Source organism: Sparus aurata, chromosome 11 (assembly GCF_900880675.1).
Source record: "Sparus aurata chromosome 11, fSpaAur1.1, whole genome shotgun sequence".
Taxonomy (NCBI): Eukaryota; Metazoa; Chordata; class Actinopteri; order Spariformes; family Sparidae; genus Sparus; species Sparus aurata.
The window spans coordinates 24,559,187-24,583,480 of NC_044197.1; the positions used below are offsets into that span (position 1 = coordinate 24,559,187).

Here is a 24,294-nt window from a genome sequence, read left to right on the forward strand (position 1 = left end):
GATTATCCAAAGTGCAGAGGGGAGACAGTTAACATAGTGTGATCTTTCTCTCAGTCCTCACACCAAAACAATAGAATAGGTTATTGAATTGACAATAACTGCAACAGCCGCATGTATCATAGAACTGGAGTTACATCCGGTAACTACTATTGGTCGAAAGTATTAATCATGTGGTTACTGTTGTGGTTTTGTCACAGTTTTGTGAGGCTAAGGCATCGAGACTACCAGGTGAGAAAAAGATCATAGTTATGGTTATATACGGAACTTAAAGTGGCGACAGAAAATGTTTCCCCCCTAAAGTTCCTGAGGTGCACTATTGTTGGTGCCACTGTGCTGAAGACGACTGGATTGTTTCTGTTTCCCTCAGAATTGCAGATAACAACAACACAGGACGAGACGTGACTTAATGCAATCACCCAGTGACCGCGTAAAACTGTACAGTGATAGGGGGAACCAGTGTAAATGTGATGGTTTCATTGTTCTATATCCATCACATTGTGCAATCATAATTTACTTCATAATGATGCGCTGAAGCAGAGAACTCGTCCGTTGTCGGTGTTAGTTAAGTACAGTATGTCAATGCATATGTTTGATATTGAGGTAATCCATAAGAAACATAGTAATCAGGTTGCATTTTTGTAATATTTTACTTAGGTAAGGTAACTGAGTGTACCTGTGTGTCTTTTTAAATCAGGAAATCAGAACATATTTTAGTTTTTTGGTTACACTACATCTGTAAATTCCTGTATCTTGTATCTTTCAGGAATGGCCAGCTGTTTACCCCGTCTTCAGACATGGCTGTCTACAAAAACAAGCTGTCAAAATGCCAAACTGTCGCATGAGCGAGTTTGTTAGAAGCACACCAGTCGTTTGATCCACAGAAGTCAAAAAAGTAAAAGTAAGTAAAAGCAAAAAATGGAGTTGTCAGAAGTATTGAACAAATTAGTTTGACTTGATAATGCTGCTTGATCAAAAACAATAATGATAAGGAGACTTTTTTGAAGCACAGCAGAAAACATGAAACACATACTTCAACGAAAATGAACTTTCTGCTTTAGGTGCTAATTTAACAGCCTTAAAGTACAGAGACAGTGTTTAACAGTTGTTGCCCTGTGACCTCATTAACACTCTGATGAAAACAGGAAAAGTAAAGTTACACTCTTTGATCAGGGAGATGATGCCTTGATGGTAATGATGCTTTCTAGGTTAAAGTTCAAGCTGAAGAATCGGATTGCAAAAAAAAAAGAAAAGGAAAAAAAAAGGCAGCAGCTCGCAAAGCGTGCAGGAACACCGGGATACAGATGCTGTGTGAGCGTGGAATCTGGGTAAAAGGTCAGTGTGATGCAAGTGAACGAACAGCGAATCAACCTTTGAATTGTAAATAACAGCTGCTTTTAAGGCGTCCCCCATGACATCAACATATGAAACTGTACCCGAGCGCTACCTTTCACACACTTTTCTGTCGTGCCAAATGTACTGAAGGGCTGCTAGAAGACAGGAGACAGACTTGAAGACTGCTTTGCAAAACTTGTTATGTATTCTTGGAAACATGTGAATGAACAAACAGAAGAATAAAACATTAAGGTAAAATTATGGCATTTCTTATAAGAATTTCTTGTGATTTGTGTCCGTTTGTAATTAGATCATTTAAAAGCAGACTGGAAATAGATATAACTTGCTGTTTAGATCATGAAAAACTGCAAAGCAAATTTTGATTTAATAAATAGTTTGACATTTTGAGGTAGGCTTGTTGAGAGTCAGATGAGAGGATTGATTTCTCTCTCATACACATCCAATAGATATGACACTCGCAGCTGGTTAGCTTAGCTTAGCATAATGACTGTAAACAACTAGCCTTGCTCTGTTTAAAAAGCTAACAGAACCCACCTACCAGCACCTCTAAAGATCACTAACTAACAATTTTGCTCAACCTTTGCTCAGCTAGGCTCCATTAAGTTACTGATACTGGCAAGAAATAGCCTGGCAATAGTCTGGAAACCAAAAATCTTAACGAATGAGACATAACGTGTAGATCTGTGAGAGTAAGTGCTGGTCGGCGGATTTCATTGTCCTCAGACAGAAACCCAGCTAGCTTTTCCCTCTGTTTCCAGTCTCTATGCTAAGATGAGCTAACTGCTAGCGGTAGCTTCAAATGTTTTAGTTTAGTTTGTTTGAGAAGGAGCAGTGCAAATAAAAAAACACATGGTAATACACAGTTTGGGTCGTGATGCTCAAAGAAATCCATCCACCGTCAGAGCCTGTGCTCTTCCTGGGGCCTGGCGACATGTCTCGGTACGATCGTCTCTTGACAAGAGCTTGAATAAGTGAAATTCCAAAAAATATCAAACTATTCCTTTCCTTTAATCCACATTAATTGTGTATGCCATTGCTGAGGTGATACGGATGCGTGAGCAGAATTCTACTCGGTGTATTTATCGGCTTACAAAATCAGTCAATAAGCTTGATGTTGGCTAAAGTCTCTGTAAAGTAACCTGACTGTGTCATTTGAAGTAACTGATACAAAAATCCTGACTAAATCTTAAAATAACTTCTGATCTTGATGCAGCACTTGCGGATGTTTTTGTCGCTCTGGGCTCAGTCTCCCAGCGAGTCGCCCTCCAGCTGTGCATGTCTGATCCTTAACAGAGTCCTGAGATATTTTCTGCCCGAGAGGCTGATGCAACATACCAGGCACGTGACAACACCCTCACCTTTCACACACTAACCCACTGATGCCTGAAAACACTGTCTCCCCCCACCAGTAACTCCCCGCCCTGCTGTGGAAGCTCATGTGCTGTACATGTGCAGATCCGATGGGACATGGTGTTTAGCTGTAATCTGCCCCCGAGCCTCACAAACAGGGTTGTTTGAGGATGTGTAGGAGATGAGAGCTTAATCTGAAGTTTAGGGGCAAAGCTCTCATTTATCTGCCTGTCAGTGTCATCCACCTCTCTCAAATCACAGATACAGAGATGGATGTGTAAAGCTTATCCAAAAAAACATGCAGGGAGATGACGGCACTCAGCATCTACAACTGAACTTTGCCACACTGACACATTGATAATAAGGCTAATTTGAACCGGAGTGTATTAAGTGAATGTCAGTGAGTTCATTCTATTTATCTTTGGTCTTGGCCGTTAAACGTTGAGCCTACGTAAGCATGCGTCATATTTTGTTTCACATGAAGAAAACTTGATTGTAATTTGATAAAGGAATGCAAAGAATCTTTTTTGAAACAAAAAGTTTTTCATTTCATCTCATATTTCAGCCATGTGTGACCTTAATGGCATAAAAATCCTTTAAATTCCTGAAGTTCCTTTCAATTAAAAAGAATGGTCCAGTGTTTAAGTTTTATTTTAAAATGTTTCAATAGTTTGAACGAATGCAGCATCGGACTTTTAAGTCTAGCGAGGGCAAATATTTCATACCAAAAAGATTTTTTTATGGTGGAGCATCACTTTGAACCTGTGTTAAGTGATTTTTTTGGGTGACTTTTGTGATGCAAAATGAACTGTGAACACACTGACATTTAATCAGTCACCTTATAAAGTGGATATGGTTAACTCGCCAGCAGTTAACTCGTTATCTTGAGTTTGGAGTTGTGTTTCTGGCTGTTTTCTCAGCTTTTTTCTCTAAAAGCAGCTGCCTACGGTGACCGAAAACCCTGTGAGAGATTTTCAGTTGTGAGTCCGACTGCATAAACACATCAACATACATCAGTTTGTGTAGTTGGAGCGTCAAGAAACCAAATATCATCAACCTCAGTGTTTCATTGAATGGATTTCTTCGATGAACGTTGAACACGACGTCGCCTGAACGTACCATTACATGGGTTTTATTGTGTCCACTGGATGTGCCAGTGAAAGTTCAGCAAGTGTAGGAAATATCAGGCCTTGTTTGTAGAAATGTAATTTGAAAATTAATTCTCTTAAAGTTTCTCGGGCGGTTACACTGGTGACACCCATAATTGATATCAGTCGCCAGGATAAAATGTTGACAGTTAAACCTGCCAGGCCAGTGACCACAGATCAAGACTGTGTTTCAATATTTGTAAGTGTGACACCACCAGCAAGTTTTTTTTTTGTGCCGACAAAAACAGATGTCTTTGACTCAAAGTGGGAACATATTCAGCCATTTCTACAGCAACCGAAACAGGTCAAATAGGCCAAAACATGATCTTTTCCTAACCTTAAAGAAGTTTTATTGCCTAAAACTAAACAGAGCGCGAGGACAGCGTTGTCAAAACATAATACTGAACCTAAAGAAAAGCTGCAACATGTTGATGGTTTGCAGAAACGCACATTGGCTGTGGTGTTAAGCCAGATCTGCCACCTTTAAGTGATCTGAGCAAATACCACTTAATTATGATCCTTCGGTGTAAAAACGTTTCTGAACTAAAATTAGAGTGAAACCAGGATGAGAGGAGGTGATGATGTGCAATGCAATTGCAGCTCTTGGTTCTTTTTAGCTGAAAGGTATTGCTTGTGAGCTGCAGTCTTTAATTGGAGATGTGACAGTATTTCTGCAGCTTTAACAAAAAGCAAAACATGAAGGCAAAGACTGTTCAACTCTTAAAAGCGTCACATAAGTAAAAAAAAAAAAAAAAACAAGGATGTGGAAGACTATTGTGAATTTTGGCTCAAATTTTGCTCGCAGCTGTCAATAAAATCTTGGATCAAAGCACGAACATTTTCTGAACTGATTTCAGAACATCCTGACTCTGAAGATTTAGTTACAGGATTTTCTGATGACCACCACAAAATTTAAAACACAAACACTCTCATCTTCCAGTTTCTGAACCCCTGAATGTTTATTCTCACTTGCAGGAAAGCAGCTGTTATTGTAACCCGGCCGAGGCGTGAACATGGAAGCTGCCACGTCCAAACACAACCTCGTCTGCGAGTCGAACACTTTGTCCTGATGCAGCCGAGTAACGTGGAAACTGCCTCGTCCAGCTGATTCAGGAGACAGCAGCATTACTCACAATGCTTGGCCTCACGTCAGCTGAGAGCAGGAGGTTTCAGGATACGTGCAGAACAGCAGCCTACAGATACGTGCGCTGAATCACGGGGATCGGGACCCGTCATGTGCAGGAGAGTCTCATTGAAGCGTCATGTTTCAGGGCAGTCTGAACTTTGACAGAAAATAATATTGAAACAGTAGGTACACGTCCCGCAGCTATATTTAGAACACATCAGGTATCCTAGTTCATATTAGTCAATGTTTGTCTTAGTTTTTATCTCGATGCACTTTGTAACTGTGCAAAATGTCATGCAAATATACAATACAGTTTCTCTTTGACTGTCTCTTTGACTGAATGTTTCTTTCAGTTTTAGTTTTTTAAAAATGGAGCCAATCGTTGTTTTTCATACAGCAGCAGTAACCACGCTGACATTTTACCTTTTGTTGACACGAGTCGGGTTTCTGACTACCTGGTGAATGCTAGTCCAATATTTACTCTCTTAAAGATCTGTTTTTGGTCTCCACAAACTCCTGAGGAAAATAATAGATGTTTTGTCTTACAGCAGGGTGTAACCCAGTGACTAAAGGCAAACTTTAAACACACTGACATTTTACCTTTTGTTGACATGTTATTGTTTTCACGCTCTGCTGGACTCGTGGCTCTATAGGTGGAAATGCTGCTCTGTCCTCGACTTTGGTCCTGACCGAAATATCCAAATGAATATCGGATGGATTGCTGTGAAACCGGTACAAACATTCATGGTTCACAGAGGATGAATACTACTAACATCTGACGCTCTAATTTGTACCTGTCATAGTTACTATATTGACATTTCTACAATGAGTACCTTATCACGTTCTCAGTACTTGTTCATGAACTGACTCAATTCCGGAAAGGTGGAGCGGATGGTGGTGGAGTTACAGGCAAGAAAGCTGCCAAGCCAGTGACCGCTGTTCATGTTGTGTTTCAACATTTATAAGCGTGATATTAACGGGTGTTTTTAAGGAGACCTGGGGACAATTTCAAGCTGTGTTTGTAGCGACCAAAACAACTATTTTTGGACAAAACATGATCTTTTCCTAACCCTAACCAAGTTTTCTTCTTGCGCCCAAACCTAACCACAGCACAAGCACAACACTGTCACAACATAAAGTAGAAAACTGAACATAAAGAAACATAAAGTTGCAACAAACGCTTGGACGCAGATTGCCAACATTTAATCTAGCGGCTGGGTTGTTGTTGATCCACTGATTTTTCGACTAGCGCCATCACAAGGCCGAGATTAGCAAATGTTGGCATGCCAACAGACTAAACTATGATTGTGAACATGGTGAACAACAAGGTAACAACATTTCTTTAAGGATCTTTAAGGAATTCTTGCATTTTATATCTTTAAATTGCTTGTTTTTGTCCATAACCCAAAAATATCCAGTCAACTATCACATGAGAGAAAGAAAAGCAGTACATTCTCACAATTTAGAAACTAGAAGTGTCTCATTTGGGGCTGTAAAGTGTGTCATGTGTTTCCCTGTTCTGAGAAATGTGGTTTGCCACAATGTCCTGCATGTGTGTGTCTGACTGTTTGGCATCTGCACCTCATCAGGGCACCACGTGCCTTGTGTCTGGGTGTGTGCATGCATGTGTGATTGTTGGATTTTGTTGTCAGGAATGAGTGTGTAAAAAGGCCTGAGGGGTGAACTTTCCCCTACTTCTCACACTGACTCCTCCATCTTTGATTTTTTTTCCCCCAGCATTCCTAATTCATGCTGAAGACACACAGCAAGAGGAGGCTTCACTCGCTGAGAAAAACAACAAGATTCAGCTGTGTGGATTTTATTTGTGGAGGACAAAGATACTAAATCTGACAACCGTGGTCATTATTTGAGGGTGTACAATGTTAATACACACAAAACTTTACACGGGTGAAACAGACGTCTCAGCATTGGGTTCATTCGTTTTGGATTAACTGCCAGAATAATGTAGAAACAAGGGAATCACAGAGTATATCACAACATTTATAAATCTCCAGTGAGGTGGGGATGTAAAATTGGGATTTTTTTTTTAAGGATGAAAACGAAAGTTAACATATTTTCTTGGTCTTAATTTGTAGTAAACTCTAAATCTTGGGGTTTTTTGGACTGTTCGACAGAAAGAAATAAGACTTAATTCTAAATCTGTTTTTAGAGAAACTGATCAGCAGGTTAACTGATAATGAAAATACACTTAGAATATTTGAGGTTGTCTTTAAAGCAAATATATGATATAATATTAAAGCTGGATGTTTACATTCTTAAAAAAAACTACAAACTGTCACTGGACCACAATCTGCTGCAGACTTGTAAAGTTCTTCAGAAATACTGTTTTGTTTCCACTTTCTTTATTAACTTGTGAGCATTTTCAGTCATTTCCTATTTTTGTCAGTTGTTTTTGGTTTCTTTCACCCTGGAGGAACAGGTTTTTTAAATGATAAAACATGGCTCTGTTTTCATCAAATCATGACTTGTTGAATCAAATCGTCTTTGAATTGATCAAATCACTTCATTTTTCAATTCACATTTCTTTGTGGCCTTCCATTTTTATCATTGTTGTTACCCCTCATACTTTGTAATTATTTATACAATTTACATTCATTAATCACTTTTCTGTTGGTCATAGGTGAGTGGATTGTAACATGACGTCAAACTTTAGCAGAGAGCAGCAGGAGCTAACACTAGCTGAGAAATGGAGTCTGCTCACACAAAGTAACGACTGGCTTCCTACACAACACAGAGGTTCCACAGAGAACCTTTGAAATACAAGAAATACGGAAAGTTAATTAGTTGTAAAACACGACAGTTAATCTTGTCGTTTCCAAATCTGAGCACAGGGCTTGTTGCAGCAACTGTTTAATCAGTAATTCAGAGCACTGATTGCATCATGGTACAAGTCCTCAGCAGGGAGACCTCTATGAAAGACTTTCCACATCCCCCGCCTCCCTTCATCTCCACCTCCGAGCTCTGACAGCCAATCAGAGCAGCCCTCTGCTGCAGCACTGAGCTATAAAAACCCTCACACTGCCATTCAGCTGCAGACAACAGGGACACAGAGAGACATCAGATCCAGTCTTCAAACTGAAACACATTCTCAAGATGAAGATGCCACAGCTCCTCATCCTCCTGCTGACCATCCTGGTGCACGCAGCAGCCGGTTTCCCCACGGACAGGAGAGCTCTGCCGGGCCGGGACAAGCATGCCTCCTGGGACGACGTGAACGTGGTGGCTCACGGCCTCCTGCAGCTGGGCCAGGGTCTGAAGGAGCACGTGGACAAGACCAAAGCCCAGATGAGAGACGTCAACACCAAACTGAAAGCCTTGAACGGCACGGTGGCCGACCTGGAGAGGAGGCAGCAGGAGCAAGACGAGGCTCTGAAGGCCAGGAGCAAAGAGGTGGAGGAGAGGGAGAGGCTGGTGGCAGAGCTGGCCGAGGAGGTGAGGGTGAAGGCGGAGGAGGTGAAGAGGCAGAGCGAGGACGTCCAGACCAGGATGGAGAGGCTGGAGGAGAAGGTGGATGAGGTGCCAGTCGTGGACAGCAACATAAGTGATCACACAGGAGTCTCGTTTATCCAGGTGAGATAAAAAGACTAATTCATGTTGTCCTTTTCGCTTAAATGTGAAATATTAGTCCTGTGTCATTACGTCACGATTAATACAATGAGAACGTTAAAAATATTGAACACACAGATCAATTAATGATCCAAAAAAGTGTCCACATCCATCAGAGATCATTTAAACTTTAAGAAAGATTATCTGGAGGCAAAAAATACCCCAGGAAATTGTAGTTAGCTAAAAAACAAATATGACAAAAAAAACCTACTTTCCCAAAACTAATATTCTTTTCTTTCTGTTTCCAGAGGCTGATGCAGTCTCAGAACAGACGCATCGATCAGCTGGTGGAGAAAATCAAGCAGCAACAGGACAAACTGGAAAAGCAGAGTCTGCACCTGCAGACACTGCAGAGCAAGGTGAGCCACACCACATTTAACAGAACACCTGACATGACTAAGCCCACGTTTACCGGTAAAAGAACCAGCTGGAGGCTAAAGAGAGAAAATCTGAGAGCTACAGCCAACCAAACGTCTGCCATCATGAGAAAACAAAAAGATAATGTGTCTTATCCTTACTGTAACGTGATATTTTGACTAGACCTTAGGCAAATACACTGGCAGAGATTTTGAGTTTCTGCAGCTTTAACAGGATACATTACTATCATTATGTGACAAAGTGATAATCTTATTGTCTCCATGCTTCTGTGATCCACCAGGTTGGACACAAGAGAGTCAAATCACACAGACGGAGAGACGAAGAGACGGTGCTGAGAGGAGAGGCGGAGCACAGCATCACAGGTGAGAAAAAGTGTTCGAAAAATAGGTTTAAAAGTGATGGAAGATGCACATTGCAAAGAAAAAGAGAGAGATTCGACCTCGACTGTTGATCCTTCAGTCAGGAGCAAGTTAACTCTCATGTCTCCTCATATTATGATCATAAGTAAAGAAAAACATCTCCTCAAATGATTTTTTGGCGAATTTTTGAGGTGCAAAATGATTCCCTGACAGCGTGCACGTCGACAGACAACGTTGAATAAGAAAAGTTGTAAAAAAACGTGTTCACCTTTGCACCCGAGTTTATGATACTTGACTCGCTGGCAGAGCAGCTCACGCAGTCCAAAGATCAGCTGTTAACACACACCTACTGTTCTGTACTGAACTGTACGTTTGGATGACACACTAAGCTTTGCTCTTTAGTAACATGTAAGGCAATGAATCATACTTGAAAAGCGACTGCTCGGCTCCGCTGTTTCAGTCTGAACGAAAAAATAAATGTAAAAAATACTCGATGACCCCGTTACTGAATTTTTTTGTGCTTTGGTTTCTCTTCAGGTTTGGCCCGAGACTGCCACGATCTGTTTGAACAAGGGCAGCGAGCCAGCGGCGTCTACATGATCCAACCGGAGGGCACACAGCCCTTTAACGTCCTCTGTGAAATGACTTCAGGTGAGTCGAACAGGTCCTCTGATTTAAAACACACTGATTCACTGCAGGAGAGGGATTGATTAAAACCGCACCTGTCTCAACGGCTGTAACCACTCATTCCAGAGCAAAGTGTCCACCCTGGTGTTCAGTATCCACCCTTGTGTAAAAAACTACGATTAAAGATTATTGTCGTTACCAATTAATCTGCAGATTATTATCACGATAAGTTGTTTGTTTAGTCGATAGAATGCTAAAAAATATTGTGAAAAGTGCTCATCACAGTCTTCCAGGGTCCAACGCGACGTCATTAGTTCGTTCCTTCAACCAACCAACTGTCCAGAATCCAAAAACTTGACTGAAAGTATCAAAATAGTTTGTGATTATTTTTTGCGCAATCAATTAATCGTTGCAGCTCTTGCCAAGAAGAGAAAGGATATCAGCTCTGCCCTAAAACATCTAAGAATCTCACATTTTTCCACTTCAGTAGACAAAGAGAAAGTTTCCCAATATAGCATCAATAAAATAAAACTTGTGAAGTGCTCTGAGCCTCTTTAGCTCAACCGTTTCCCCCTGCTCTCTCCGCAGAAGGTGGATGGACCGTCATCCAGAAACGTCTCGATGGATCCCAGAACTTCAACCAGCTGTGGGAGAGCTACAAGAGAGGCTTCGGCAGCCTGAACGGTGAGCACGAGCAGAAGAAGCTGAAAAAATTCTTTACAATCTGCATCGCTAGACCTCAAAATTAATCTGATTGTTGTCGTCCTTCAGGTGAGTTCTGGTTGGGCTTGGAGAACATCCACTCCCTCTCAAAACAAGGCCAGTACGTCCTGCAGGTGGAGCTCTCTGATTGGGAGGGACAGCAGCAGCAGCAGCAGGCGGCTCGTTATCGATTCCAGCTTGCGGGAGAGCAGGAGAAGTTCAGTCTCCACCTGCAGGAGGAGGCTTCATCCGGCAGTCAGGAGAAAATAATGTCGACCGAAGAGTCTGGTCTTCCTTTTTCCACGGCCGACAGAGACAACGACCTCGCTGCAGACGTCAACTGTGCTGAGCTGCTCTCAGGTGCGACTGCTTCACTGTCTCTGGGCATTTGTAGATTCTCAAATCCTTAAAATAAACCTAAAATCTCAACACCAGCAACAAAAACGTGAAAACTGAAGGTCAGTGCATTCTTTCATAACGAAAAATCCCCTCTTTTGTTGTAGGCGGTTGGTGGTTCAACAGCTGTGGTAACTCGAACCTCAACGGCAGATATCCCAGAAGGCCGAGCGTGGTCAGACCGCAGCAGTCCAGAAGACGAGGGATGTTTTGGACGTCCTCAAAGGGACAAAACGTCTCTTTGAAGACAACTCTGCTGAAGATCAAGCCTGCCACGATAAAACAATGAGCACATCAGTTTCAAACTGGACCAAAGACGACATTATGCACTTAAATGTCGACAACAGACTGATTTCATTCCAATCTGCACATTATTGATCTCCTGATCAGTCTTCACATTTCTATGCTATGCTATATGATAACTCATGTTTCAGTCATATTGATGGCTTCTACTTTATTCCCTTTATAAGGGTTTCATTTCTTAACCTTATTTTGTAATATGTATGTTTTTTTTAAATACTTTGATGATGTGATGTTTTATTACATTTAAACACTTTTTATTTCATTTTTATGAAGTAGATGGAAATAAAGTTTTTAAAAGGTTGAGTGAATTCTGGCTCTTTGTTCATGCTTGGAGGTGCAACAATGCAAAAAACACAACGCATACAACGAAAACCACAAAGAAACATATTATTCTATTTTAAGAAAAAACCTATTTAACCATCATCTTTAGTCATTTTAAAGTTTGTTTTCATCCATATGTACAGTATCTGTATATATCATGTTTATATCATCCCGGATATTAATACGTGTGCATAAATAATGCTCTCTTTTATAATAATCAATATTCTATAAACAAGACAGTAACAATAACCATATTGTTTAAAAAGATAAGATCAGAAAATAACTCTTTTAAGCCTGAAAAGAGGGCTGTTTTCACAAAGGTTAAATTATTATGAGTCTCTATAGAACTCAAGTAAAGGGTGAATTGTTTACTTTATGTAATACTTTATCCTTCAAGCTAATTTTCTCTGACCGGAGAATCATTTGCCCCAAAATACAGCTATAAAAAAAATCTGTCAACATGTGAACTAACAACTCACATCCTACACCAATGCTGTCACTGAGTCAATAAGTATGCAAGTTATTTTAAGTCATTTGTGCTTTCAGTGTTTGTTGCCCCTGAGCTGACTGACTGCATATTTATGAAGACATAGGGTCACCAAGGGAAACTTTGGAATCAATCTGATTTTCAACGAATGCCTCTCAGTGGCTTCCAACACGCTATCCTCGCATGCTTTAATTTTGTTTTAACATCTCCTGAGTTTTTGAAGGGTTGACCATAATTTGCTTGGAACTACTGCTCCCTGCTGGAGAACGTGGTACTACAGATGCGTCTTGGGTTAGGGTTAATACATCACAAGATATATATGAAGGGGATAAAACTCCTTTAGTCTCACATTCACAACTTAAAACATTGTCACTGCTGAATCTCCACCTGTAACTTTAGGCCACCGTAGTATATATCGTTTTCATTGTACTTTAACACTAACAAAGGCCTAAAACTGGTTTAACATTTCTGAGTTATTTCAACCCAATCGCCAGGATAAATATTGGCAAAGTAGCCTATGTTCCTCCAGACTACAGATATGGTGAAACTTTACATTTCTTTAGCTTCAATCTTCTGTTTTATGAAAATGCTGTGCCACAAAAACAACTTTGTCAGGGTTAGAAAAAGAACATTTTGCCTTAATATACCAGTTTTTGAATCAACATGGTTGGAGATGTGCAGAGGCCTTCTTCAAAATGTTGACAGCAGTCTCCATCTGCTTTCCTGAATGTCACTATGGTGCAAAGCCTCTGACACGTGCAAATGTGATGAATCAGTTGGTCAGTAAAGGCATCATTTTTGCCTGCCGACTGGGCTGGTTAGTTCATTCAAAGAATTACATCTAAACTGCTTTTTTAAAAACAATTCATTTGGTGACAAGACTTTGAAAAAGATTGTTCACTTCCGTTTATTTCTTCAATGTCTGAGAATACATTTCACCATGTACAGGTCATGATACAGATGGTCATCAGACACACATGTAACAAGGCATTTTACTGTTGTAGGTCCTCAGACAGATTCCCTGATATTCACTATATGAGCAGGCACTCTTAAACTCTTACAAGGCACCTCAGACCGCCAACAGTTGGGTCAAACATCATCTTACTGGTCAGTTTGTTGGCACCAAGGCAAACATGTAATATGTGCAAAAGTCCTCAGCAGCAGAAGAAAAAGAAGCTCCCCGGAAAATTAAAGCAAGCGAGTGAAACAGCAACAGGTCGCTACATATTTCCACCATTTATGAATGCATAAGAATCATAAAAATACCTTTTTCCAATACACATAAAAATGTGGTATGTGCCTTTTTTTTTCTCATGTAGATAGAAGTGTGACACACCACATAAAGTTATCTATGACAGCACGAGAGCACAAGTGTACAACAAAGGGGGTTAAAGAGCTTTCTCGTCTGCTCTCATAGAGCTTCACTGAGTTCACTCCAGTGTTTATTCAGACACAGAAACAAGACTTTATCAGTCGGGTCCCAGAAAAACAAAGTGAGAGTTCAATAAAAACAGGAAACGGCACAACAACAAAAAAGAGAAATCTCCTGGGCGCAGCAGGTCCACTTGGGTATTTTTTGCATTGCTGACCTGTGTTAGCGGTGCAACGAGCAGCATTTAAACATCATCGTCGTCGTTGTCGCATCATGATTTTGTCTACCATCATCATAGTCTCAAGAGAGCTTCAGTCTGGTTTGTTCTGAATGAAAGGTGCCCTCTGCTGTCAGGGGCAAAAAGAAATCAGCAGATTTCCCTCGACTGCAATACACAGACTTTGTTCATTGATGGTCTAATTCAGGGACTCTACTAAAGTGTGAATCTTGTGACGATTTATTGATGCTGAAATGCTTTTGCACGTGTAAAACTGACAACAACTCTTGAGGTGTGATAAGGTTTGGCATAGCTTGAATTGAACACATCATAAAATCAAGTGAAAGAGAAATAACTGCAGGTTTAAATAAATGGATGAGGCAGGGAGAGTAGGGAAGGAAGCAAGGACAGGGAAGGTCAGTGTGTAGAAAGGCTTATCAGAGGTTCTGCTGGAGGAAGTGCAGCAGTGTAATCTCGTAATGCTCTCCGGACTCTGGACACCGGATGCTGTGTCGCTCGTTGGGATAAACCTGGAAAAACGAAACACGTTCAATCATGGCAGAATTCGCTGGATTCTACTTGGCCCCCCTCATTTCTTTAATTCCGATAATTTACATTCATTTTTCGATCAAACAGTATGATAAACGATGTACGGCTGGTGAGGAGGATTGTATTCACAAGCAATTTTGTACATTTACTTCACTTGATTGGTGGGAAATTATCAAATACATTTATAAGCTTTTCAAAACCCGTCAGGAGTTTCTGCAGGTTTTAACGAGCTAATCTAAGACTTTTGAAGATAATTGATGGACAGTGAAAATTTATTATTCCACATACATACTCTAACCTACTGTTTGGAGGTTTCTTATCAGAGCTGCAGAAATTAACATTAGCGCAAACTGAGACTTTGGTGAGCTCCCAATGTGAATACAGAAAAATACTGCATGGACGGGCCCCACCAAGGTTCCTAATTCAAACATTTTTTGCACACGGTGCAGCTGTCTCCAAATTTGTTATTACATCATCATTATTGGTTATTTTAAAACAAGCTTCGATCAAACACAAAATGTGATTGGCCTGGGCCAGATCTTGTTGAACTTGCCGTACACATATTAGATGAAAGGATCATTTACATAAATAGAAGTTCATATCTATAGAAGTAGTAGTAGAGATGCCACATTAGTTGGGTGGGCTCTGATGTTTCAGACGTTATTGGTTTCATGTTGGTTTCCTTTTGTAGAATTATTTCTCAAAAAATTAAAAGCAAAACTGAAGTTAAAGCAACGTTAACTTTATAATCCAGTATATTATAAAGACCTGTCAAAATCGGATATCAAATATTTTAAGGTTTCAAATTCATTTTAGACATTCAACTTAAGACTTTTTGAAGGACTCAGAAACCCTGTCCTGGATAGAAATACAGGAAAAACTGCAATGATAACAAGATCCAACATAACAGGCCATTTCTGTTTCATACTAATATTAAAACGTGCTTTGTAATGTGCCGTTTGATGACACTGATGGTCTTTGGATAGTCATTCTTTAAATTACAAATGTTCCTGGAGCTTTGACCTCTTCTGACTTGCTTTAGTTTATGAACAAGATAAACATCCGATTTACATCTTTATGACAGTCTACACTAAAGTGTTAAGAGTGAATCCTCTCACCTGCAGGCTGTACGGCTTCCCTGCCCGGATGAGTTGAGACACGAGGAAGTTGGTGTGGAAAAAGTGCACATTCTCATCTAGAAACCCGTGCAGGATGAGCAATCTGTTGGGCCTGCATTTAACAAAAAGGATAGATCTCTTAGTTTCTCTACTCATGTTCACCTACAAACACAGAGAAGCAAGTGTAACTTATACTACAGCTGACTTCTTCTTTTTCTACCTACTTCTAGATGTACCTACAAATTACCTACAATCCGTGTAATTTTGTGAAATTAACTCTTGAAAACAGCCTTTTTGTTATGACAGTAGGTACAGTAGTAGCAACAAATGACTCACTCGTTGGGGAGTTTGTCGACATGCAGCGCAACAGAACAAGCCTCGTATCCCTTCTGGTTTTTCTCAGGCGTGTCTAAGTATCGCTCTGTGTAGCCTGTGTCATAGGCCATCCACAACGTCACTGGAGCTCCTGCGATGGCAACCTGAAAAAAACAAACAAAAAAGAACAACAGGAAGTCAAACAGAAGCTTTTTAAAAAAAAAATTAAAAAAATACATACATCATGATTCTCTCATTGAAAATTAGGTTGCAAAACAGGACAGAAATGCAAAACTGGATTCTTGTCATTATGATCACCCGTTACAATTCTGTAAAACCATGCTGAATCAACTGGGAGGTGAAACGAACAGAAACATGTATGCCATGATTATGTTTTAAGATGGATTACTTTGTTAGATTCACTCGTACCACTAAGAAATGCATAAAATGTTATTAAAGATTATGCAGGATTAAATCTATCGTTTGAAGCTAGATTTCTTTGCTCAGGCTTCAACGGGCTATGTTTTCAAGGAAGCAGGTAGTCACACCAATAGTAACTGTGGCTGTAACAGTAAAAAAAAAAAAAAAGAGTTGCACAAAATTACCTGTAAATGATAACAACAAGGTACAAAAACACCAGCGCTCCCTTCATTTGTGATGTAGTTGAAATGTTAACTAAAGCATTGGAAGAGTAAACGTTCATGGTTTTGACCTTGAAGATGTCGGGTTTGTGGATGAGGCCCATAAGAGACAGGAAGCCTCCGTACGACCAGCCGTGGATTGCAACACGACTCAGGTCCACGAACTTGTACTTGTCAGCTACGTAGTGCAAACCCTCCACTTGGTCGTCAATCTCCACCTGCCCCTGATTGGAGGAGAACAGAGAGGTGAACTCAACTGGCATGGGCACACTTTAACTAACAACTTGTACACAACTACTTATCCAAGTTCATAAAGTCAAACTTTAGTAATATAGTCATTAAACACCAAATTATGTTAGTAAATAAATACATTTTATCCTATAAATACATGTCTAAATCCCTTTAATGTAGATTTTATGGTTTAATTTACCATTTTGTCCTTCACAGCTCCTTCAAACTTGAGTCCTCGCTGACAGGAACCCCGCCCATCGATGACCAGCACAACGTAGCCCAGAGACGCCAGTGTGCTCAGCCGCAGGTACTTCACTCCTTTATAAGAGTTATTCACTAACTGGACCTGGACAGAAAGAAAATGTGTTAACAGAAATAAAACTCTTAAGCTTCAACCGTCACTTCGACGTCGTCACAGTGACTAAATTGTCCACAGTGTCCACAAGCAAAACACTGACTGCCACTTTTCTTCATGATCAGCTAATTGCTCGAAAATCTGCCTTAAATCTAAGATGATGTATTATTATAGATGTAAAGCAGAACTGTAATGGTTTTATAAAACAGGAGCTGCTGACAAAAAAGAAAACTGAGTAATTAAAAGAAAGTCATCACTTTTTTGGCTCCACTAAGCAAGTTTGTAATAAATCAGCAGCTAGAGCACAGGGTGGTTCATTAAGATTCAGAAGAACTGTAATGCAGGCAAACTAAATCCATATTTTCTGCTTATCACATTCTGCTCAGATGCATTCAGTTGACAAAGAACAAAAGACAAATCCTATACTGTTTTATAGCCAAGTCTACAAGAGGAGAACAAACCTGCGGACCACCGTAGACAAAGACGACGGTGGGATGCTTCCTGCCGGGGACCAGGTTCTGTGGTTTGTACAACATGCCGTACAGATCGAAGCCCGACTTCCCTGTGAAGCTAAAGATCTCTGGAGGAGTGGAGTCGAAGGGAAAACCTGGGGGGAAAAAAATAAAAAATATACTGATGTAATATAATATTGTTAGAACATAATTTTAAATACAAGTCTAAAGTAATTTTATTCAGTTTAAAGCCTCGTTTCCACACAGGTTTGTTTTATGTTGTATGCCTCTATTTTCCTGCGCCAGGAAATGCATTTAGTTATGCCATCGCTAACGTGAGAGAAGCTTATTTTTCTCTGCTTTATCATGTTTATGCAGTATTATTGAGAAATAGATGGGAACAAAAATGAATGGTGACGGAGGAGGTTGACCTGCCAGGTGTTTACCCAGCATTGTGGAGTTGTATTTTGTTAGACGACTATGAACCAGTAAGTTATGCATTCACTCTATATGTTAAACAGCTAGCATGCAAACAAAGTTAGCTTTATACACCGCCGAACTTTATATAAATCAAATAAATAAAGAGCTGTAAAGTATAGAGGTGCACGACCTCCAGTAATCAGTTGGTTGATTCGCTTGTTCTAACTTCATGTGATCTATTCGAAAACGATGACCGGATATAAGTGTCATCTTAAACAGGTGATAAAGCAAAGCAACGAAAGGAAAGTTCACGTTTCATCTGCGATAAACAAAGAGTTAAATCAGAATGTTCTCGGTACCAGAAGACTCCATCATGCTCGCCCAGAACTGAGGCTCTTTGTGCAGCGGGTCATCGTCCGAGCCGTTCAGTTTGTAGATGTGAACACAGGGAGACGTGGTCAAACTGCTGTAATGGCTGACGAACATGTCAAAGGTCTGCATGGAAGGAAAAAAAAAAAAACATGACAAGGCTAAACAACATTTACAACTATTTATATTCTGTTGATAGCCGTGGAGGAACACAATATCTTCATGTACAGAAGAACACTAACAAATATTTTTTACATATGCAGTATATTATATATACACATTTTTAGGTATCTGTTAGAAACGGGACTGACACGGAGTGTGTGTGTGTGTGTGTGTGTGTGTGTGTGTGTGTGTGTGTGTGTGTGTGTGTGTGTGTGTGTGTGTTGGTTTACCTGGCTCACAGAGCAGCTGTGGGAGAAGCCGGGTTTGGTGAGTCGGACGATTTCACCGGGCGAGTCGTAGCTTACTACATAGAGGTGATGCTCCAGAGGAGAGTCTTTGGTTCCCTGGAAGTAAACCAGCTTTTTCGCCTCGTCCACCCAAATCTGAGGACTGGATGAACGCTGAACACCGCAAAGCAAGAACAAAAAAGGACTTGTAAAGACACGTGCAAGAGATAAAGAATCACTATCTCATTTTTTTTTTTTTTACATTAATTTGCGTCAGTTACAGTAAAAAAAAAAATAAATAAATAAGAGACTCAGAGTAGCATGAGGTAGCACTGATGAGTGCTTGTGGTGATTTATTAGTGCTGCTCTGGGCTTTACCTTCGCTCCATGATTGGCCAGCACCTCCCAGTCCCCACTGGTTACTGTCACCTCCTCTTTGACTGGACACTTGAAATCATCTGAGAGAGAAGAGAAGGTGAGTGGATTCATTGAAAAACAATCAGCATAATAGTTTTGTGTAATCATTCAACTTTGCAATACTCTGTATACGCCGGCGTTAAAACTGCATCTATATTCTACATTATTAATCACTGGTTGGTACACCCTAGCCATGAGGGCTGGGCCATTAATTACCATTAGAGTGATTATATCCTTTGGCCCAGTCGTAGTTGCCCCGCTGTAACACCGAGGTGATCTTATACAGGTGACAGAAACCCGTTTTTGATTCATTCACTGTGATGAAGGTGATCTCATCGTCGCTGGTTTGGATGAATGGATAGAAGATGTCGTGGACCTGAGAGACAAAGAGACGATCATGACGGGTCTCATCAGCATGAATAACAACAGAACAGAGAGCTGTGGTGTCGGGCCTCACATTGATCCAGATGTCGCTGGTTTCCTGGTAGATGATGAAGGGCTGAACGCGGTCTCCGAGAGCCTCCAGGCTCTCCTGCCTGCTGGTCTTGTCCTTAGGTACTGGAATGAAGAGTTCTGGAGGCAGCAGAACCAACTGGAGGTGTTGCTGCCGTCTGTCCATCATGACCACCCACGCACTGACACACACAGAGAGCAAGAGCTGAATATGTTTTGGGTTTTGAAGCATCTGGAGTTTTTCAATATTTAAAAGGTCATATTAGAAACACAGGATTTTTCTAGATTTTACAGAAAATACTTACTATCTGCCGTCTTTGGTCCAACCGGCTCTGGTGATATATTCGGCCTCAGGAAACAGGCTGCTGAAAGGAAAAGCCAACTCCTTGTCCTGTGTGCTGACAATCTGATGGGGAAAAACCAGGTTGACTTTGAACATCTCTCTGACAAACTTCATGGTGAAATAAAAAGTTTTGTGGCACTGAGCAGGCACTCACTTGGCCGAGATTGTCTGTCCTTATTTCTGCTATTTTGAGAGTGATATAGGGATTCTTGCTGCCTGGACACAAACAAAACTGAGTTACATACAAAACATACATAAAAAACACATGAAACCTTTATGATATTAACAGAGGCCTGGATAAACACTGTTAGCCAATAGAAATATTATGCTGTACTGACTGAGCTTCACAAGAAATATGTAAAGATTTTTATAAAGGTTCCCTTTGGAGCACTCAGGAGCAGGTTTTTATTTATATCATTATTTTTTTTTGCTTGCAGGAGGAGGGAAATTCATTCACTTTCTTCAGCATTTTTTGTGAGCTGAATGTTAATAAAACTTTTGCTGGATTTCAAGAAAACAGCCTGTGTGTGAAGTGTTTATTTAATTACAAAAACAAATGAAACCAGTACACATCAAATGCATCACATAAATAATAACATAAAAGATCAACCTTTTCTGTATCTTACAGATGTGTTTTTATTTTCTTGGTTAGACCAAAGAAATTTTTCCTACATTGGCTGGACAGTAAAGTTTATTAAATTCCAACTTTTTTTCTGCGTTTCTTTGTACCTGCGCGTGGGTATCTGTAGATGTCTGTCTTGCGCTCTTCCAAAGCTGGAGATGGAACGTGAATGATCTCCACCTCGGACTCGTCCACCTCCTCGTACAGAATCTGCAGAGTCTTTCCGCCATCTGATTCTGAAACAGAAAGAGAGGCCGGTAAAACCCGTCAGAGAAAGAGAACACCACAAGTAGGTAGCAACAAACCACACAGGTAACCTCATTGTTGTTATGACTGATCCATTTAACACGTTCTGTATTTGCTTTCAACCACTTTTTCAAATTCTTACCTGAATATATACTTGAAATGATAATAATCAATCTTTATTTGAAAACTTCTCATATTATGGTAAATATTGACAAGCCTTGCTTAGACAACTTTGACAGAGATTTATGTCTCTATGACTGACTCACCCTCACGAGCAGCAGGTGACCACCAGTATCCAGTGAAGCGGTCAAACTCTTCCTGTGTGACAAAAGTAGCTACACCGGCAGATTTGGTGTCCTCCTTTGGGTTATCAATACCTGAGGTTGATAAAGAGAAAGATAAAACACCTTTCCAAGGTACCAGCTAAGAACAGATGCAACCATCTCGACCCCGACCTTTATGGCAGAAGGTGAGCCTCCTCTCTTCATTTGTCTGAATGCTGGTCACCCAAATGTCATTGTTGTTGATGAAGCCGATAAAGTTGGGGTCCCCGGGGCAGATCTTTGGGTCCATGCGTGTGCCTGAACTCTGGCTCTTAATCTCAAAAGGCTCCATAGGAGAAGTCTATACAAACACAGAGAGAGGATAGAGGACATGTGAGGTCACTGATGCAGCTTCACTCAACAATAAGTGAAGACATTAATTACATGAATATCAAGCCAGGGTGTCATAACCCAACAGCCGGCCCGGCCCAAGCATCTGGAAAATGGCTCAGAATGTATTTCTGAGGTGTTATTTAAACTCAACTATGAGTCATACAGGTAGCACACTCCTTTAAAGAGTACTTCAGTGTGTAGGTTGCTTTTGATACTTTAGTGAGTGTGTAATACCCAGCATAAATTTAGCAGTGACGTTATTGCTGTGAACACAGTGTGTGTGCAGTTTAGGCTAACTGTCGGTGAATAAATGCTAGAACTCCTCAAGAAACAAACCAACTTCCCATGTCTTGCTGTGTCCTTTCCTGTCACTCCGGATAAGAGACAACTTCGACCCAGGCTCACATAGTGGGCTGATCCTTAACTACGTATCTCTGAGTTTGGTTATTTTAGATTTTTTGAACAAACTAAAGCTTCAAGCGGTGTTGAGTGGGTCAGGTAAATTATCCTACTTCTTAAGCTAAATACATATTTTAAACGTACTAAAAAAATGCTTTCCTACAAAGCTGAAACAGGGTTGGGTTTGTTGTTGGCAGTTGGTCTGTCAAAACATCTGAAGTTGTGACTTTTGGTTTTGGAAATTCATACTGCCTATTTTTCAAAATGTTGATATTTATGATATTTATGTAAATAAATGTTTAATCAATCTTGAAAATTATCACATGATATGATATGTTCTGATTGAGAGTGAAGTTTTACAGTTGTTACTGTTCTCTGGTGAACAAACTGTAATCACAGTTTCTACATTTCTATCTATACTACAAATGACTTGTATCTGTGAGCAGATATTTATGCCAATTCTGATATATTTGTGATAAGCTAATATAGGCTGGTATTCACATTAACATGTCTCAGTTCGATACCTGTGTATCCTCTGCGGGGGGTCTGTTGATAAATTCAGGATATGCTGGCCAAGAAGTAGAGAACAGCTACTTTTTAAGTAGAAACGTAACTACTCATGTTCTCACTGGGACTCAATGGAGGCAAAAAAGTGACTTCAAAAAGCCAAAAATCTCATCCTTATCAATACCTGCGGGTGTGTAACACAAGTCTTATTTAACTGTCCTCAAACTCACAATGAAGCTGTTGTTTCCACCATCACGGCAGTAGTACAGACTGCTGTTGGCCTGGAACAGGAAGAGGCCGCTGGGTCGGTGGTAGTCGTAGGAGGTGATGCCAGACACCCCCAAACGTTTCCTCTCTCTCAGCAGCTCCTCCTCTCGGGAGAGGCCCCCATGGTGAGGGCTGGCCTGAGGTCAGGGGTGACAGGAGGACACACAAGGTGACAATGCTGGCCGAGCGAAGTCAAGGTCAGAGAGAGTTTGTTCAGGGCATAAAAAAAAACAAACAGTAAGAAAACATCACTATTGTAAACTAAAGAGAGAACGCAGTTTACCAATAAACACAACCTTTTATCTCCAGGGTGAGCAGCAGGGACAAATTCTGTGTTTATGAAATCAACACAGCTAGAACAGTTAGAAACCAGTGAACATCAATCCCATCTTCTGCTTTAATATTTTCTTGTGGGCTAATTTGACTTGCAAGGAATGCTTCACAATCATCCTCTAAACAACTAAAATCTAGGATTAATCTCATCAAATTGTCAGAGACAAGAGGAAGAGGACTAAAAACCTTCCTCACCTGGAAGTGATCCAGCAGCTGTTTCCACGACAAAACCAACAGGGCATCTTTGCGGATCTTCTTGGGAATGTCTGAGTAGAGTAAAGCATTTTCCCTGCTGGCATAAGGCATTCCTGTAAGAACAGAGAGCACAGGATAATTCAAGATAACCTGTCATGTTTTCATGAGCTTTCTTGATTATTGTTCAGCTGCAAGTACCATGATTACCAACATGCTCAACCTGTTTACTTTTCTACTCTGTCATGTGCTACAGTTCTCATTAAAAAACCCAAGAAAAACAGTTTTTGCTCATTTCACATCCTGTTTGATGGTTGAATTCTGGTGCAAAATGGGAACTTCAGAAAAAAAAATTTTTTGGGGGTTGTTTCTGACACCAAAACCACTAAACACTCCAGTAAATAGCAAGTTTAAAAGTGTTAAGGTAGTTTAAAAGTGTTAAGGTGGTTTAAGCTGGATGGCTCAAGCTGGGAGAGTTATCACAAGATTCAACAAATCTACTAAATCAAAGTTTTTGGGGAAAAAGCTTTAAAGCAAGACTACATTTTACTAAACTGGGATCAGTATTGTATAACGTACCTTGAATTCATACTTGAGTAAAAGTAAAATCTACTGTGTTAAAATATTAATTTGGTAAATGTGAAAGTCACACATACAAATATCACTTGTGGAAAAGTCTGGCAATAAATGTACTTACATATCAAAAGTACAAGTACAAGTAAATTATACAAATGTTTACAGGCATGTATATACTGTGTCCTAATGATTCTAAAAATGCAGTACTATGTAGCAGCATGCAATCTGTAGTAACTAAAGTTATCAAATACATTTAGTGGAGTAACGAGAGAAATATTTGCCTTTAGAATTTCATGAGCAAGCGAGAGAAAATGAAAATACTTAAGTGTATACTTAAGCAATACTTAAGAACTGCAATTAAGAAGAGAACTTGGGTAAATGTTTACCGTTACATTTCACCACTGACTGTGATCATGGGATTATGGTAAATGCTTTGATGTAGCACAAAAATAGCAGGCATAAAGTCAGTGAACTGATTTAGTAATGTCATTTTCATCCATCCAAAGTCAGCCAATGTGCTACCGGTTATTTTAAACCAAGTGAGGCTGGAACAGTAAAATCCCAGAGTGTGTGTTATTTCATCTTCAAAAGCTACTCAGTATAAATATAATACTGTAATGCCAGATACTGCTGCAGGCAACAACTGTCCAAAGGTCTAAACGTTAAAGGAACATCTAC

General features: G+C 40.2%; 2 protein-coding genes across 3 annotated transcripts in view; one reads left to right on the top strand and one right to left on the bottom strand.

The window, feature by feature from the left end:
- Window positions 1-1,450: 1,450 nt before the first annotated feature.
- LOC115591871 (angiopoietin-related protein 4-like) lies at window positions 1,451-11,677 on the top strand. Of its 2 annotated transcripts, XM_030434255.1 has the most exons (9): window positions 1,451-1,584; window positions 4,827-5,709; window positions 6,715-8,568; window positions 8,853-8,963; window positions 9,263-9,344; window positions 9,879-9,992; window positions 10,557-10,652; window positions 10,740-11,030; window positions 11,174-11,677. In XM_030434255.1, the coding sequence occupies exons 3-9, from the start codon at window positions 8,092-8,094 to the stop codon at window positions 11,353-11,355; spliced, it is 1,353 nt and encodes a 450-aa protein (XP_030290115.1). In that variant the 5' UTR covers window positions 1,451-1,584; window positions 4,827-5,709; window positions 6,715-8,091; the 3' UTR covers window positions 11,356-11,677. The 2 variants fall into 2 exon arrangements, with proteins under 2 accessions (XP_030290115.1, XP_030290114.1); XM_030434254.1 differs by lacking the exons at window positions 1,451-1,584; window positions 4,827-5,709 and having other exon boundaries at window positions 6,509-8,568.
- A 1,382-nt stretch (window positions 11,678-13,059) lies between these two features.
- Window positions 13,060-24,294, bottom strand: part of LOC115591869 (dipeptidyl peptidase 9-like) — a 16,303-nt gene continuing 5,068 nt past the window's right edge. Inside the window, exons 4-21 of the mRNA XM_030434245.1 lie at window positions 23,044-23,156; window positions 22,479-22,652; window positions 21,142-21,310; window positions 20,953-21,063; window positions 20,548-20,676; window positions 19,973-20,034; window positions 19,781-19,881; window positions 19,480-19,657; window positions 19,239-19,398; window positions 18,984-19,063; window positions 18,609-18,779; window positions 18,207-18,342; window positions 17,437-17,582; window positions 16,820-16,966; window positions 16,461-16,613; window positions 15,770-15,912; window positions 15,434-15,545; window positions 13,060-14,296 (exon numbers count right to left, since the gene is read on the bottom strand). Of these exons, the coding sequence (XP_030290105.1) occupies window positions 14,204-14,296; window positions 15,434-15,545; window positions 15,770-15,912; window positions 16,461-16,613; window positions 16,820-16,966; window positions 17,437-17,582; window positions 18,207-18,342; window positions 18,609-18,779; window positions 18,984-19,063; window positions 19,239-19,398; window positions 19,480-19,657; window positions 19,781-19,881; window positions 19,973-20,034; window positions 20,548-20,676; window positions 20,953-21,063; window positions 21,142-21,310; window positions 22,479-22,652; window positions 23,044-23,156 (2,378 nt within the window). The 3' untranslated portion in view covers window positions 13,060-14,203. The remainder of the gene's footprint in view (window positions 14,297-15,433; window positions 15,546-15,769; window positions 15,913-16,460; window positions 16,614-16,819; window positions 16,967-17,436; window positions 17,583-18,206; window positions 18,343-18,608; window positions 18,780-18,983; window positions 19,064-19,238; window positions 19,399-19,479; window positions 19,658-19,780; window positions 19,882-19,972; window positions 20,035-20,547; window positions 20,677-20,952; window positions 21,064-21,141; window positions 21,311-22,478; window positions 22,653-23,043; window positions 23,157-24,294) is intronic.

Bases quoted from the DNA above. Each gene is read 5' to 3' on its own strand.
- LOC115591871 (XM_030434255.1), top strand. From the start codon at position 8,092: ATGAAGATGCCACAGCTCCTCATCCTCCTGCTGACCATCCTGGTGCAC. The intron at 8,569-8,852 runs GTGAGATAAAAA...TTCTGTTTCCAG, and splicing joins CAGGAGTCTCGTTTATCCAG to AGGCTGATGCAGTCTCAGAA. The intron at 11,031-11,173 runs GTGCGACTGCTT...CTTTTGTTGTAG, and splicing joins CTGTGCTGAGCTGCTCTCAG to GCGGTTGGTGGTTCAACAGC.